We start from the raw sequence: 17,779 nt of genomic DNA, 5'->3' as shown, positions 1-17,779 counted from the left end.
GATTAGCACATAGATCACACACATGTATGCGCACACACTGCCCACACACATCATGCAAACACAGCACACACTGCCCACACACACCATACACAAACCACATACACCATACACACACGCTTCCCGCCCACATCACGCACACACAACACACGCACACCTCCCACACACACCCCACACACAACACACACACACCACATACAGACCACACACATCCCACGCACACACTAAACACACACACCCACCACATGCACATCACACCATACAGATACACACACATACATCACACGCATAGCATACACACCCCATACATTACATACCGTCCACACATACCACACACACACACACACCGCTGGAGAACCTGTTGTTACTCTGGCAGAAGTATGTAACTCTGTCAAATTCTCATCCGTTTTGCTGCTAGTGCTTCTGTCCAGAATTAGCACAGAGATCACTCACATGCGTGCGCACACACTGTCCAAACACACCATGCACACCGCCCACACACATGCACCACATACACACCGCCCCCACACACATACTCCACGCACACACCACACACATACCATGTCATGCACGCATACGTGCCTCACATACATGTCACACACACCACATGGGTTTTGATAGAGTACATAGGAATAAAGTGCTTCCACCGGCAGTAGGGTCAGTAACTAAAGAACCCAAATTGAAGGTAGTTACCAAAAGAATGAATGGGGAGAAGACAGAATCATGGAACCCCTACAATGCAGAAGGAGGCCAATCGGCCCATCGAGTCTGCACTGACCCTTGCAAAGAGCACCCTACTTAAGCTCATGCCTCCATCCAATCCTCGTAACCCAGTAACCCTACCTAACCGTTGGACACTATGGGGGAATTTAGCATGGCCAATCCACCTAACCTGCACATCTTTGGACTGTGGGAGGAAACCGGAGGAAACCCACGTAAGACACGGGGGAGAAAGTGCAAGCTCCACATAGACAGTCACCCGAGGCCAGAATTGAACCCAGGTCCCTGGAGCTGTGAGACAGCAGTGCTAACCACTGTGTCACCATGCCGCCCCATTACTTTAAAAGCATTACCTCAGGTTGCTTCTGTTGGTATGGAACTTAGATCCACATCCTCTGGTGTCCAACCTTTCCACCAACCTACCGATTATCTCAAAGCCAATCATCTCAATTCTGGACATGACTACTAGAGTTTCTCAGGGCAGTGTCCTTCTCCCAACCATCTTCAGCTGCTTTATGAAAATTCTTCGCTCCATCGCAAGGTCAGGGGTGGGATGTTCACTGATGTTTGCACAATGTTCAGCACCATTCACGACTCCTCAGATTCTTCAATGTAGTGAAGGCGAATATGGGTTCCATAATGAGCTGTCATGGTCTGGAATACACTGCTCGCAAAGCTGGTGGGAGCAGATTGAATAATAATGGTTTCAGTAATGGGATGGGAAAAATACTTGAAAAGGAAACATTTTAATGCTCTCGGGAAATATGAAAGGAACAGGACAAATTAGATCATTCTTCCACACAGCTTCCAAAGGCACGCGTGATGGGCAGAATGGCTCTGTGTGCTGTATGATCCTATGATGCATTGAGCTATTTGCATACTCTGCCAAATTCGGATGAGTCTGAGGAACTCTCAGCTGCCTTTTCTTCACAGGAACTCTAAACTCTCACCTCAGCAAATGATCTCAAGAACAACCATTCGACCTACGTCCTCTTACAGAGTCTATGATGTGACACAAACTACGTGCACTGGGGCTTGGATTGGAGGTTACACTGAGGGTAGTCATGATCTGGAACGTGCTGCCTGGCAGGGGACAGATTCAATCGTAATTCTTAAAAAGAAACCTGAGATGGAAAAGTTTGCAGGGAAGTGGGGAAAGAGGAGTGGAGCAGGACTAACTGGATAAGTCTTTCAAAGGTCCAGCACAAATATGATGGGTCAATTGATGCCCTAGGCTGTAAGGTTCCACAATTCTATTGCAAGCTGCAACAGTACAGGATCTATCCTTTATTGGTGAATTGACAGTGACATTATCGTGTACAGTCTCAATACACTGGGATGTAGAGTTTGCTGTTCCTCAACCTGTTAAAACCTTTTTTTTGTAACCCAGGTATGAGAAGGACCTATCCAGCTTTGACTCTTGGCTTGAAAGACATGAAGCAATTACGTGCTCGTGGTCCCCTTACCTTCCTTCTGACCAGGCCAAGCTGCAGAATGAAGTGCAGAGTTTGAAGGTAAATATCCCGGCGCGCTGCTGTGGGTCTTTGCGAAGCAATCGCCGTACAGAGATCCCGAGAATATATACTCAATTTGGGCTTCGAACAGAAAGCCAGAACACGGCTACACTTCAGCACTCGAGTCCAGAATATCTGCTCGCACTGCCCGCCATACTCACAGCTCAACTCCTGCCCTCTTGCAAAAATGAGCTGCTGACTTAACATTGAAACACAGAAAATAGGAACAGCTGCTTGGTTTAAATTTCAAACAATGCTTTGCTGTTAACTGTCAGTCAACATCAACTGGTACATTCTCCACGGCAACCGCCTCAATGTCTACTTGCCAACCAATCTGCACTCTCTTCCTACACAGTATAAAAGATTGTTCCCTGTACATTTTATATTCTTGCGAGTTGTCCTGATGAGTGTAAGAAGAAAAGTTTTGACAAAATGAGTGTCATTTTTCCAGCAATACAGTGCTGGAGTGTCAGCCAGGATTAGACGTTCATGTTGCAGGATTGAGGCTTGAACCTCCTGCCTCAGAGCCATGTTTTATGGTTGCTGTATTTTTGGATAAATATGGTTGTGGCGAAGTCACTGTCTCCGTCTTTCTTCCTGATTAGTACACCTCCTGAATTGAGGTCGTCAGCAGTGCAGTATAGAACATAGAACAGTACAGCACAGTACCGACCCTTCAGCCCACGATGTTGTGCCGACCATTTATCCTAATCTAGGGTCAACCTAACCTACACCTCTTCAATTTACTGCTGTCCGTGTGCATGTCCAAGAGCCACTTAAATGTCCCCAATGACTCTGACTCCACCACCTCTGCTGGCAGTGCATTCCACGCACCCACCACTCTCTGTGTGAAGAACCTACCTCTGACATCTCCCCTATACCTTCCTCCAATCACCTTAAAATTATGTCCCCTCGTGACAGCAATTTCCACCCTGGGGAAAAGTCTCTGGCTATCCACTCTATCCATGCCTCTCATCACGTTGTACACCACTATCAAATCACCTCTCTTCCTTCTTTGCTCCATGGAGAAATGCCCTACCTCCCTCAATCTTTCTTAATAAGACATGCGCTCCATTCCAGGCAGTATCCTGGTAAATCTCCTCTGTACCCTCTCCAAAGCATCCACATAATTCCTATAATGAGACCAGAACTGGACACAATGGGCGGGATTCTCCCGTACACGGCGGGGCGGGGGGTCCCGGTGGGACGGAGTGGCGTGAACCACTCTGGCGTCGGCCCGCCCCAAAGGTGCGGAATCCTCCGCACCTTCAGGGGCTAGGCCGGCGCCGGAGTGGTTTCCACCCCGCTGGCTGGCGTGGAAGGCCTTTGGCGCCGCGCCAACCGGGGCCGAAGGGACTCCACCGGCCGGCAAAAGTCCGCGCATGCGTGGGAGCGTCAGCAGCTGCTGACGTCATCCCCGCGCATGTGCAGGGCGGGGTTCACCTTCGCCCTGGCCATTGCGGAGGCTGACAGGGCTGGCGCATAGGAAAAGAGTGCCCCCATGGCACAGGCCCGCCCATGGATCGGTGGGCCCCGATCGCGGGCCAAGCCACCGTGGGGGCACCCCCTGGGGCCAGATCGCCCCGTACCCCCCCAGGACCCTGGAGTCTGCCCACGCCGCCAGGTCCCGCCGGTACGGGGCCTAGTCTGATCCACGCCGGCGGGACTAGCAAAGAACCAGCGGGACTTCGGCCCATTGCCGGCCAGTGAATCGCCGGGCGAGGGGGGCCGCTGTGAGCGGCCGCTGACCGGCGCGGCGCGATTCCAGCCCCCGCCGAATCTCCGGTGCTGGAGAATTCGGCGGACGACGTGGGCGGGATTCACGCCACCTCCCGGCGATTCTCCGACCCGGCGGGGCGTCAGAAAATCCCATCCAATATTTCAGGTGTGGTCTAACCAAGGTTTTATAAAGCTGCAGCAAAACCTCACGGCTCTTAAACTCAATCCCCCGTTAATGAAAGCCAACACACCATACTCCTTCTTAACAACTCTATCAACCTGGGTGGCAACTTTGAGGGATCTATGTACGTGGACCCCAAGATCCCTCTGTTTCTCCACACTTCCAAGAATCCTGCCTTTAACCCTGTATTCAGCACTCAAATTCGACCTTCCAAAATGAATTACTTCACATTTATCTAAGTTGAACTTCATCTGTCACTTCTCAGCCCAGCTCTGCATCCTGTCAATGTCCTGTTGTAACCTGCAACAGCCCTCGACACTATCTACAACACCTCCAACCTTCGTGTCATCGGCAAACTTACTAACCCACCCTTCCACTTCCTCATCCAAGTCATTTATAAAAACCACAAAGAGCAGAGGTTCCAGAACAGATCCCTGCAGGGACACCACTGGTCACCGACCTCCAGGCGGAATACTTTCCATCCACTACCACTAGCTGTCTTCTTTCGGCCAGCCAATTCTGTATCCAGACAGCCAAATTTCCCCGTATCCCATGCCCCCTAACTTTCTGAATGAGGTACCCTGGGGAACCTTATCAAATGCCTTACTGAAATCCATATATACCACATCCACTGCCCGACCTTCATCAATGTGTCACGTCACATCCTCAAAGAATTCAATGAGGCTTGTGAGGCATAACCTGTCCCTCACGAAGCCATGCTGAGTATCTTTAATCAAACTATGTTTTTCTAAATAATCATAAATCCTATCTATCAGAATCCTTTCCAATATTTTGCTCACCACAGATGAAAGACTGACTGATCTGTAATTCCCAGGGATTTCCCTATTACCTTTCTTGAACAGGGAAACAACATTCGCCTCCCTCCAATCATCCGGTACTACTCCAGTGGAGAGTGAGGATGCAAAGATCATCGCTAGCGGCGCAGCAATCTCCTTCCTAGCTTCCCGTAGTAACCTTGGGTATATCCATCAGGCCCAGGGGACTTATCTATCCCGATGCTTTTCAAAATTTCCAAAACATCTTCTGTAATATGAACTTGTTTGAGTCTATTAACCTGGTTCACACTGTTCTCATGAGCAACAAGGTCCCTCTCTCCACTGAATACTGAAGCAAACTAATCATTTAGGGCCTCCCCCATCTCCTCAGACTCCAGGCATAAGTTCCCTCCACTATCCCTGATCGGCCCTACTCTCATTCTGATCATCCTCTTATTTCTCACATAAGTGTAGAATGCCTTGGGGTTTTCCCTAATCCTTCCTGCCAGGGCTTTTTCATGCTCCCTTCTAGCTCTCCGAAGTCCATTTTTGAGTTCCTTCCTGGCTACCTTGTAACCCTCTAGAGCCGAGTCAGATCCTTGCTTTCTCAACCTTACATAGGCTTCCTTCTTCCTCTTGACTAGAAGCTCCACTTCTCTTGTCATCCAAGGCTCCTTTACCTTACAATTCCTTCCTCGTCTCAGTGGGACAAAACTATCCAGCACTCGCAGCAAGTGCTCCTTTAACAATCCCCACATTACTGTTGTGCATTTCCTCAAGAACAACTGTTCCCACTTTACACTCCTCAGCTCCTGTCTAATAGCAGTATAATTCACCCTCCCCCAATTAAATACCTTCCAATACTGTCTGTTCCTATCCCTCTCCATGACTATGGTAAAGGTCAAGGAGTTGTGGTCACTGTCACCGAAATGCTCTCCCACTGAGATATCTGACACCTGGCCGGTTTGTTGCCAAGCACCAATTCCAATATGGTCTACCCGCTAGTCGGCCTATCTACATATTGGGTCAGGAAACCTTCCTGTACACACCTGACAAAATCTGCTCCATCCAAACCATTTGCAGTAAGGAGGTTCCAGTCAATATGAGGGAAGTTGAAGTCACCCATGACAACAACTCTGTTACTTCTGCACCGTTCCAAGATCTGCCGCATAATCTGTTCCTCTATCTCTCTGCTGCTATTGGGGAGTCTATAGAAAACTCCCAATAAAGTGACTGCTCCTTTCTTGTTTCTGACTTCCACCCATAATGACTCAGTGGACAAACCTCCTCAACTACCTCCTTTTCTGTGGCTGTGATGCACTCCCTAATTAACAGTGCCACACCCCCTCCTCTTTTTACCACACTCCCTATTCTGAAAACATCTAAACCCCGGAACATCTAACAACCTTTCCTGCCCCTGTGAAATCCATGTCTCCGTAATGGCCACAACATCATAGTTCCAAGTACTGATCCATGCTCTAAGTTAATCTTCCTTATTCCTGACACTCCTTGCATTGAAACAGACACAATTTAACCCATTCCCCTGAGTGCAACTTTGCCCTATCAACTGTCTATCCTTCCTCACAGACTCGCTGCATACTATTTCTATCTGTTCAACAGCTGCGCTATACTCTGATCCATAGCTCTGGTTCCCATCCCCCTGCCAAACTAGTTTAAACCCTCCCGTATATCAAATTATAGTTGCAAAAGATATGGCAAATAGCTGGCACAGACATCATGGGTGGTGTGAATAAGCCCATTCTGTGCTCTCATTGTCTGTGAAGGAATGGCAGCAGATATGACAGGGTTTCCCCTGGAACACTGATATGTATTTCTCATCATCTCTCCAGGACCTGCAGTCTGAGGTGATCTCCCAGGAATCCGTCCACAGGGTTCTGGTGACACAGGGAAAGGCCTTGTACCCAACCACCCCGGAAGAGAATGTGAAGTTAATGAAAACAAACTTGCAACAGCTGGATAAGAGGTGGCAGAGTCTGTGCCACGCCACCAAGAAACGGTGAGATTAATTTACATCATGTTTTCTCCAGCCCACCTGTCTTCACAAGATCTTTAAATATGGCATTGAGCCAGAAGGAAACGGTGAGCAGCCCAAGAGATGTGCATGTTAGGTGGATTGGCCATGGTAAATTTGCCCTCAGTGTCCAAAGATGTGTGGGTTGGTTGGGGTTACAGAGATGGGGTGAGCCTGGGTGAGGTGCTCTTTTAGGGGCTGGTCCCGACTCGAATGAGCTAAACGGCCTCCTTCTGCACTGTAGGGATTCTGTGACTCTAATGTGTGTTTCTGAATCTGCATGCAATGATCCTTTTTACATCAATAATTTTTCAGTTGACTTTCAGAGGTCATCACATCATCAAAGAAACTGCAATGCAAAAGAGGCCCTTCGGCCCATCAGGTCTGCACATGTTAAATATCTGACCTAACTACCTAATCCCATTTGCCAGCACTTGGCCCATAGCCCTGAATGTTATGATGTGCCAAGTGCTCATCAGGGAATTTTTTAAGGATGTGAGGCAACCTGCCTTTACCTCCCTTCCAGGCAGTGCATTCCAGACCGTCACAACCCTCTGGGTAAAAAGATTTTCCCTCACATCCCCTTTAAATCTCCTCCCACTCACCATGAACTTCTGTCCCCTCGTGACTAAGGGGAACAGCTATTCCCTACCCCTGTCCATGCCCCTCATAATCTTGAACACCTCAATCAGGTCACTCCTCAATCTTCTCTGCTCCAACGAAAACAACCCAAGCCTATCCAACCTCTCATTTTAACTTAAATGTTCCATCCCAGGCAACATCCTGATGAATCTCCTCTGAACCCCCCTCTAGTGCAATCACATCCTTCCTATATTGCGGCAACCAGAATTGCACACAATACTCCAGCTGCGGCCTCACCAATGTTTTATACAAATCCAACATGATCTCCCTGCTTTTGTAATCTATGCCCCGATTGATAAAGGCAAGGGATCCAAATGCCTTTTTAACCACCCTATTAACCTGCCCTTTCACTTTCAGAGATCTGGACAAACACGCCAAGATCCCTTTGTTCCTCGGAACTTCCCAGGGTCATGCCATTCATTGAATACTTCCTTGTGAAATTTCTCTTTCCAAAGTGTATCACCTCAGGCTTTTCAGGGTTAAATTCCATCTGCCACTTATCTGCACATTTGGCCATCCCGTCTATATCTTCCTGTGACCCAAGACACTGTTATATTTTTGATGCTATATCTGCATAAAACACTCGTTGGGCCTTAACTAGAGTATTGTGTCCAGTTCTGCTGACCACACTTTAGGAACAATGCAAAGGCATTAGCAAGAGTGTAGACATGATTCATGAGAATGGTTCCTGGGGTGAGGAACTTCAGTTGCGTTGATAGATTGGAGAAGTTGGGACTGCTGTCCTTGGAGTGGAGAAGATATAGAGGAGATTTGATAGAGGTGTTCAAAATCATGAGGGGTCTGGACAGATTAGATAGAGACTGTTCACAATGGTGGAAGAGGTGGGAAACGTAGGGTGCAGATTTAAGGTGGGCGGCAAAGGAAGCAGCGGTGGCATCAGAAGAAACGTTGTTCCCAGCGAATAGTTAGGCTCTGGAACACACTGCCTGAGAGTGTGGTGGAAGTAGATTCAATTGAAGCATTCAAAAGGCAACTGGATAATGATTTGAAGAGAAAATATTTACAGGCTACGGGAGAAAGGAGAGGTAGTGGGTCTAGCTGAGTTCTTGCAGAGGACCAGCACAGACATGATGGTAGACATGATTCTGTACTGTAACTGTTCTATGATTCTAAGGCTGACCCTAAATTGCCCTGATAAATAGGAGGGCTTTGCAGGGCAGTGGTTGTGTTAGTGCACTAGCAGAAGCCTGAACAAGTTATTCAGAATTGAGCGAGAGTTCAAATCCCTCCATGGCTACTTGAGGAGAAACACTCTGAACATTAGACAAATTGGTCATGAAACTGGAGATATCAGATGACACAGTGGTCAGCACAGTGGTTAGCACTGCTGCCTCACAGCGCCAGGGACCTGGGTTCCATTCTGCCCTAGGATGACTATCTGTGTGGAGTTTGCACTTTCTCCTTGTGTCTTTTTTAAAAACAGATTTCCGATCAGTGGGCAATTTAGCGTGGCCAATCCACCTACCCTGCACATCTTTGGGTTGTGGGGGCGAGACCCACGCAGACACGGGGAGAAATTGCAAACTCCACATGGACAGTGACCCGGGGCCAGGATCGAACCCAGGTCCTTGGCGCCGTGAGGCAGCAGTACTAACCACTGCGCCACCGTGCCACCCTTTCTCCCTGTGTCAGCGTAAGTTTCCTCCGGGTGCTCCGGTTTCCTTCCAGTCCAAAGATGTGTGGGTTAGGTGGATTGGTCATGCTAAATTGCCCCTTAGTGTCCTAAGGTGTGCGGGTTAGGTGGATTGGTCATGCTAAATTGCCCCTTAGTGTCCAAAGATGTGTGGGTTAGGTGGATTGGTCATGCTAAATTGCCCCTTAGTGTCCAAAGATGTGTGGGTTAGGTGGATTGGTCATGCTAAATTGCCCCTTAGTGTCCAAAGATGTGCGGGTTAGGTGGATTGGTCATGCTAAATTGCCCCTTAGTGTCCAAAGATGTGCGGGTTAGGTGGATTGGTCATGCTAAATTGCCCCTTAGTGTCCAAAGATGTGCAGTTTAGGTGGAGTTATGTGGATAGGGAAGGGGAGTGGGCCTAGGTAGGTTGTTCTTTCAGAGGGCTGGTGCAGACGTGTTAGGTTGAATGGCCTCCTTCTGCACTGTAGGAATACTAAGATTGTTTTTTAAAGACCCAACTGATTCATTGATGCATTTAACAGAGAGAGTCTGGCCTCAATGTGACTTCAGTTCCAAAATAATAGTGATTGAACAGGGAAGCAGGAATATGCCAATCCTGAGTACTAATTACATGTCACGGCTTTTATTCCACAGGATTCGTTTCTTTGAGGAGGCAATTGAGAAACACCAGCAGTTTGATGAATGTTTATTAAAATTTTCTTTCTGGGTCGAACGCTTTCTAAGCGGCCTGCAGTCGACCTCTGAGATCAGTTCCACAGATCTGCAACCCGCTTTGAATCACATAAAGGTAAAATTCTGAATGTCCATTTAAATTTTTTTTAAAAAATCAATGTTGTGAAATGGGTCTTAGCAGAGTGTGGGTACTCGATTGGAAGCTTGATTTGTACCAGCGCCATTTTCTGTGTCCACAATAAAATAACATTTTCTCCCCCCCCCCCCCCCCCCACCATATATCTTATCTTTCGAGGGTGGGGGTCTTCAGAGAGGGGTATAAATTGAAGAAATTGGGTCGACTGGGCCTGTATTCGTTGAGGTTCAGAATAATGAGAAGGGATTTCATTGAAATGTATAACATCCTGACAGGGCTGGGCAGACTGGATACAGGGATCACAGTCTCAGGATACAGAGCAGGTCTGAGACGAGGAGAAACCTCTTCACTCAGAAGATGGTGAACCTGTGCAATTCTCCACCACAAAAGGCTATGGGGGCCAAGTCACTGAATATATTTAAGAAAGAAATTGATTTCTAGACTCTGAAAGTGTCAAGGGGTGTGGGGAGGAAGTGGGGGTATGGCATTGAGATAGAGGATCAACCATGATCGTAATGAATGGCAGAGAAGGCTCGATGGGCCGAATGGTCTACTCCTGCTCCTACTCCTGCTCCTATATTCTATGTTTCTATGTAAGCTGGGGTTGTTCCTCTGAGAGGAGGGAAGGCTAAGAGGAGATTTGAAAGAGGTGTTCAAAGCGATAAGAGATCTGAACAGAATAGAGAGAAACAGGTGGCACGATCTTCCCAAAAGAGAACAAAGTCCCCGAGCGAGCGCATTTATCTTCGTGTTGTCCGGCACTCACAGTGCCGAGATACATGAGGCTATTCAACACGACTCGCGTTGAATAAGGGGCCTAAATGGAGAACGCATGGCTGAGGCCGCCCATAGCCTCGTCTGTTACACCAGGGAGCTCTGCTCACTTGGAACTCCCTGTTGTCGCGAGAGATCGGGACGCCATTTTTAAACGTCATCCCGATCTGCGAGGACCACAAAACAAATCCCAGGCCTCCCCCCAGCCCGAACGTAACATGGGAGGGTTCCCCAGACCCCCGCACCACCCGGTGGACAACTGCTGGCCCAATCACATGCAAAAAATGCCATCCTGGCACCCTGGCAGTGCCCCTGCCAGCTAGCAGTGCCACCTGGGCCCAAGGCAGTGCCAGACTGGCACCCAGGTGGGGGCACCAGCAGTGCCAGGGCCCCATTCTGCCCAAAAGGCATGCAGCTGGGGGCCTACGATTCCCTTGGAGACCCCCACTAGTGCCGTTCCATCTGGTCCCGGTTTGTGGGGATCACAGATGATGTCCCTGAGGCATAGCGATTGAATCCCAAAGTGTCCGGTATTTCAGGAAACATGCACATTAGAGCACATACGAGGAGAGGTTGAGTAGACTGGGACTGTACTCGGTGGAATTTAGAAGGATGAGGGGGGATCTTATAGAAACGTATAAAATTATGAAGGGAATTGATAGGATAGATGCGGGCAGGTTGTTTCCACTGGCGGGTGAAAGCAGAACTAGGGGTCATAGCCTCAAAATAAGGGGAAGTAGATTTAGGACTGAGTTTAGGAGGAACTTCTTCACCCAAAGGGTTGTGAATCTATGGAATTCCTTGCCCAGTGAAGCAGTTGAGGCTCCTTCATTACATGTTTTTAAGGTAAAGATAGATAGTTTTTTGAAGAATAAAGGGATTAAGGGTTATGGTGTTCGGGCCGGAAAGTGGAGCTGACTCCACAAAAGATCAGTCATGATCTCATTGAATGGCAGAACAGGCTCGAGGAGCCAGATGGCCTACTCCTGCTCCTAGTTCTTATGTTCTTATGTTCTCATGTTCTTATGTAAGACTTATAGCCTCGCTCTAATATGCAGATTTGCTAAAAAGTGAATCTCGTGAGGCGTTGCGAGCCATGTAGATCCTGGGAGTGGGGTCTCGGTGGAAACAAAAAAACAAAGGGAAAAAAAAGGGAGTCCGGGACCGCCCATGGTCACCCTAGAGGCCACCCCCCCCCCCCCCCCCCCCCCCACACTCAACAGCGTCCAACCTCTGAAAGAGTACCGTACGTGATACCCAAGAGTTGTAAACCGCCCCCCCCCCTCCAACTCCTCCATTCCACTGCCTCTTGCAAAACACCTCCCCCCAACCTCGGTTCCTTCCTCCCAACTTTCCACCCCGGCTAGACCACTCGGACCCTGTTCTGCCAGGCTCCGATGGCCGCAGCCCCTCCCCCCCACCTCACTCCCGTTCACTGGCCGGTTTAAACCGGCCAGCGTGGAGGCCCCCGCCCGGGTCCCTTTCCCCTTTGCCCGGCCCTAGGAAAACCCAGAAATCCCCTTTTAGCAAACAAACCCCGCATAGCCACCTACACCCCAAAGAGCCCTCACTTCGAGTGAAAGTCCCATCACTTCCCTTGTCCAAATATATACAACATTGGCTCCTTTAGCCCATACACCCGCACGCAGTGAAACAAGAAAGAAGAGACAGAAAAGAAGAAAATACAGTCCTGAGGTTACATCGGCACATGGCCATTTCTCAATTTCTCAGTTCTGCCACAGTCCTTCTGCCTTCGCAAACTCCTCCGCTGCTTCCGCCGTTCCAAGATAAAAGTCCTTGAACTTATAAGTCACCCTCAGCTTCGCTGGTTATACAATGCCGCACTGCACCTTGCTAATGTACAGTGCCCTCTTCACCCGGGTGAAAGCAGCCCGCCTCCTCGCCAGCTCCACCATAAAGCCCTGGTATACACGTATACCAGCTCCAGCCCACTGCACCACCCACTTCTGCTTGGCCCAGCACAGGACCTTCTTCACACTGTACCTACGGAAGCACAAAGTCACTACTCTTGGCGGCTCCCCCGCCTTTGGTGCAGACCTCCACGACCGATGAGCCCGATCCAGTTCATATTGGGAGATCCTCCCCCTTCCCCAATAGCTTCGCCAGCATCACGGCAAAACACTCCGTCAGCCTCGGCCCTTCAACTCCTTCGGGCAGCCCCACAATCCTCAAATTCTGTCGCCTGGATCTGTTTTCCAGGTCTTCCAATTTTCCTCGCAGATCCTTGTTCACCTCCACCACCTTCCGCATCTCCTTCCCCATCGAGGTAAGTTGATCACCGTGCTGCAACACCGTCTCCTCCACTTCCTTCAGCGCCTCCCCTTGCGCCCGCACCTCCGCCACTGCGCTCGCCACGGTGGTCGTCACCGGGGAAATCGCCTCCTCCACCAGCACACTCAAAACCTCCCTCATCTCCTTCCTCATTGCCTCCAAGTGCTTTGCCAACTGCCTTTCGAATTCTGCAGCCATCACCTTGGTAATTTCTTCAGCCTTAAGTAATGCGGCCTCCCCTGGTGCTCCAGCCTCCTTTTTCCCTGGTGACCCCGTGGTGACCTCTCCTCTCCCCGACGGGCCCTCAGCTGCATTTTTAACGGCCGTTATCTTACTGACCCTCGACATCGTCTTCTGCTGTGCCTCCTCTGCGCCTTCTTTGTGCCTTTGACGCCTCCGTGGACTCTGGGACCGGGCTTAAAGCCCCGAAAATGCCGTTCCGAACGGGAGCCCTCCGTTGTGCGGCCGTGAATAGTGTTCTTACAGGGAACAGATCAGTCTGATGGGAGTCGTTGAGGAGTTTAGTAGATGTGGGGAAGAAGCTGTTCCTCTGTCTGGATGTGCGGGTCTTCAGACTTCTGTACCTTCTGCCTGATGGAAGGGTCTGGAAGAAGGCAATGCCTGGGTGGGAGGGGTCTCTGATAATGCCACATTTAGTTGCCACAATGGGATTTATGTTCCTAACCCAAATAACTGCATGGGAGCTGTTGCATCAAACAATGATGATAGCTCTGAGGTAGCATGATTGCCTCAGTTTTAACGCAGACTGATTGGATTCAAATGCCTGTGCTCTTCCATGTGTATGTGTTCTCTGAGTACATGTAACCGCCGTGGCTCAGTGGTAGCAGCTTTCCCTCTTGATTCATTGTTTGTGGGTTTAAGGCAACCTCCGGAGACAAAGTGCTCTCGGTAGGAAGAAAGGACATTTACTTAGTTAGAATGATAACGTACGGGTACCTCACTGCCTTCCCGCCTCTGCCAGTATTACATTCTGGGCGGGAAGGCCCAGGGTCGACCTTCCTGCCCTGGCACCAATTGAGGCCCTCAGTGGCCAATTAATGACCACTTAAGGGCCTCATCCTGCCACCACTGGTATTACCCCCGCTGGCGGGTTATCACCTGGCGGGGCCAGGTGAGGGGAGGTGGTATGCATGGAGTCCTGTGATCAACGGCCTTTGGTAAAGGGCCTGTTCTTCAAGAAAAGGGAGTGACTGCTGTGATCCACACTTGCTTTTGTTGCTGACCCCTCTCGTCCCCCTCCCTGTCCCCCTTTAGTGCAACCCATACCAACGTATGCCCCCATACACCACCCTTTTCCCTTACCTCCTCCATGTCAACTCACATAATATCCTTGGACATTTTCGGGACTGTTTTGTTCCTTGTCAGCTTGACAGTTCCTTGACAGATGAACAGTCCAATATATATGTGTGTAGATAAATGCATAGCCATATTTAATTCCAACAATCCCAAATTGTGCCTTACCTCTCCTAAAAAATGTGTCCCAGGATCCTTTCCAAAGGAGTACCGTACCTCTTTAAAGGAATACTGTCCTTATCCAACAGTTCCCCCAATGTTAGATCTCTTCTAACCTGGTTTGTCTGCACACTCCAGGATTTATGCAGCTAGGGTTCAAAAATCAGAAGTCTAAATGGACTCCATCGATCAAAAACACCTGATTGCACATCATCCACCTGGTAGAGGATCATGAAGTAACTCTTTTACCTTGGCTGCAAATTACAGAGTGGGTTAAGATTTATGCTATTATCGCTTCCTGTCTTCAGCACATCCCAACTCTCGAGCTTGGAACTAAATTTTCTAACAAATTGAAATTGCAAGAAGTCAGGCATCAGTGAGCAGGTCATATTCTCTTGAGACTTTTTCCAATTCACTTGTCAGTTCAGTGCTCCCTAAACTTGTCTGCCACTAAGTGAAGTGATCTTTCACAGGCAACAGCATCCCCTCACGGAGTGAGGACTGAATGCAATCCAGTAGCTCATGACGTGGAAACAAATATGCCCGGTGAGATTGGGGTTACTTCGTTTGAAGAAATTGATGGATAAGCTTAGTGGCCGGGATGGTTCACTGTCGCCATTGTTAAAAGGCCTTTCTGTCGACCGAGACACAAAACAATTGAGTCAAATGCAGTGGGACTGAAGGAAATATTTAGTTCACTCTTCCTGGTTTGCAGCTTTCGACAAGAGCCTTTTTGAATTCTATGCCCTCAATTTTTAACCCACTACCAGATTGATGTACTAGGAGATGGCCTAATGGGGCTGGTTTAGCTCACTGAGCTAAATCGCTGGCTTTGAAAGCAGACCAAGCAGGCCAGCAGCACGGTTTCGATTCCCGTACCCAGCCTCCCCGGACATGTGGCGACTAGGGGCTTTTCACAGTAACTTCATTGAAGCCTACTCGTGACAATAAGCGATTTTCATTTCATAATGTCAGGCCTGAGGCTTTCGCTGCGAGTCTTATTTTGAATATCATAGATCATCATACTACTTGGAGCGAGTAGCCAGAAGACACAGAGTGAAGGCTGGGTGAGGGACACTGGGCACTCTTTAGCCACTTCCCTTTGTGTGGGGAAGTAGCAGAGAGGGAGTTTCCAGAAGAACGTGGGTAGGAATCTGGGACAGGTGATCCGAGACTTCCTGTCTGGAGCTTGGGGAAATTATCCTAATCTTTCAGGCCCCTGTGGAATGCAGGTCTTACAGGTTTATGTTCCCCCGCGTATGGGAGTTTGAGAGGGTGATGCATTGCTGTTTAAGATGGTAAAAGGTTTGCTGATGAGGTGAAGCTTCTGTTGGGGAGTCCTAGACAGTGGGCTGTGGCTTGAAGTTTGGAGTTTGGACTCCCAGGGTGATGTCAGGGACATCAAGTACTGGAAATCGGGAACTTTTTCCATTAGAATTGTTAAAAATTTCAGCTATGAGGAGAGATTGGATAGGCTGGGGTTGTTTTCCTTAGAACAGAGGAAGCTAAGGGGTGACCTTGTTAAAAGGCACAAAATTATGAGGGACCTGGACAGGGTAGACAGGAAAGATTGGTTTCCTCTAGCTGAGCGGGTCAATTATCAGGGGGCATAGATTTAAGGTGATTGGTAGAAGGATTAGAGGGGACATGAGGGAAAACCTTTTCACCTCGAGGGTGATGGGCGTCTGGAATTCACTGCCTAAATTGGTGGTTGAGGCTGAAATGCTCAACTCCTTTAAAAAGTACCTGGATCTGTATCTGAAAGTAGTGTAACCTGCAAGATTATGGACCAGGGCTAGAATGTGGGATTAAAATGAGCGGCTAATATCTTTTAACTCCTTTTTGGCTACACAGACACGAGGGCCGAATGGCCTCTTTCTGCACTGGAACTTTTCTTTTTCTTTTTCGAAATTTTGAGTACCCAATTCTTTTTTTCCAATTAAGGGGGAATTTAGTGTGGCAAATTCACCTACCCTGCGTATCTTTTTGGGTTGTGGGAATGAGACCCTCGCAGACGTGGGGAGAACGTACAAATTCCACTTGGATGGTGACCCGGGGCCGGGATTGAACCCGGGTCCTTGGAGCCATGAGGCAGCCGTGCTAACCACTGTGCCACTATGCTGCCCATCAGGGGAATATTCCTAAGCCATTGTGGCCGGGTCAGTTGAAAATTCCAAAATGTCTTCTGCTAGATTTTTGTTGGAGTAAGATGTTAGAGTACAAACCAATCATGATCAAATTGAATGGTAGGACAGACTCGAGAGACTGACTGCTTCTCTTATCAATGTAAACACTTCAATTTGATTGCCGTGTAATCTTCTATTCTCAAGGAAATACTAGCCCAGTCTAAGTAACCCCTTTTCATAAATTCAACCCTTTTATTCCACATCTCATTCTGGTTGATATGCACTGCACCTTCATTCATAGAATCCCCACAGTGTAGGAGGAGGCCATTCGGCCATCAAGTCTGCACCAATCCTCTGAAGAAGTACCCTACATAGGCCCACACCCGCCCTATCCCTGAAACACCATCTAACCTTTTGGACACTAAGGGGCAATTTAACATGGCCAATCCACTTAACCTCCAGATCTTTGGACGGTGGGAGGAAATCTCAGCACCCTGAGGAAACCTGCACAGACATGGGGAGAACGTGCAGATTCCGCACATACAGTCACTAAGTTTGGAATTAAACCCGGACCCCTGGCGCTGTGAGGCAGCAGTTCAAGCCACTGTGCCGTCTTCTCCAAGGTTGATATATCCTTCCAGTTGTGTAGTACCCCGAGCTGAACACAATGCTCTCAGTAGGATCTAACCCAGTGATGGGCAACCTAGGCTAGTGTGTGGGCCGCATGAGTGGCCCTCCATCATCCCAGTGGGCTACAAGATTGAAATTGGGCTTGTTCACTAACCATGACCCCATGAATAAAATGAAATAATTTAATACACGTTGAATATTTCACAACGAGTTACAGAAAATGTTTAATCATTTATATATTGATCGAAATGTCACATGATAAATGTCAAATGATAAAAACAAAATAAATATTTGGGCACTGAGAGAGCGCATGGCTCTCACAGTCAATATTGTGCACAATCCGAATGCACCTCACTTCACTTGCCCTGGCTTTACGTGTGAGTCACTTCAGTCATACCAGGAGGAATAAAACTACACGGACTGAAATCACGGAATGTG

The 17,779-nt window shown here is 48.6% G+C and overlaps 1 protein-coding gene across 16 annotated transcripts in view; it reads left to right on the top strand.

Annotated features, from left to right (window-relative positions):
- Window positions 1-17,779, top strand: part of syne1b (spectrin repeat containing, nuclear envelope 1b) — a 667,652-nt gene that overhangs the window by 234,029 nt on the left and 415,844 nt on the right. For all 16 annotated transcript variants that reach the window (XM_038805568.1, XM_038805603.1, XM_038805543.1 and 13 more), the window contains 3 exons: window positions 2,108-2,231; window positions 6,758-6,924; window positions 9,872-10,025. In XM_038805568.1, coding sequence (XP_038661496.1) covers window positions 2,108-2,231; window positions 6,758-6,924; window positions 9,872-10,025 — 445 coding nt within the window. The remainder of the gene's footprint in view (window positions 1-2,107; window positions 2,232-6,757; window positions 6,925-9,871; window positions 10,026-17,779) is intronic.

Source organism: Scyliorhinus canicula, chromosome 1 (assembly GCF_902713615.1).
Source record: "Scyliorhinus canicula chromosome 1, sScyCan1.1, whole genome shotgun sequence".
Lineage (NCBI taxonomy): Eukaryota > Metazoa > Chordata > Chondrichthyes > Carcharhiniformes > Scyliorhinidae > Scyliorhinus > Scyliorhinus canicula.
Note: the sequence above shows the minus strand (reverse complement) of the source record. Positions and strands in the feature narration are given on the sequence as shown.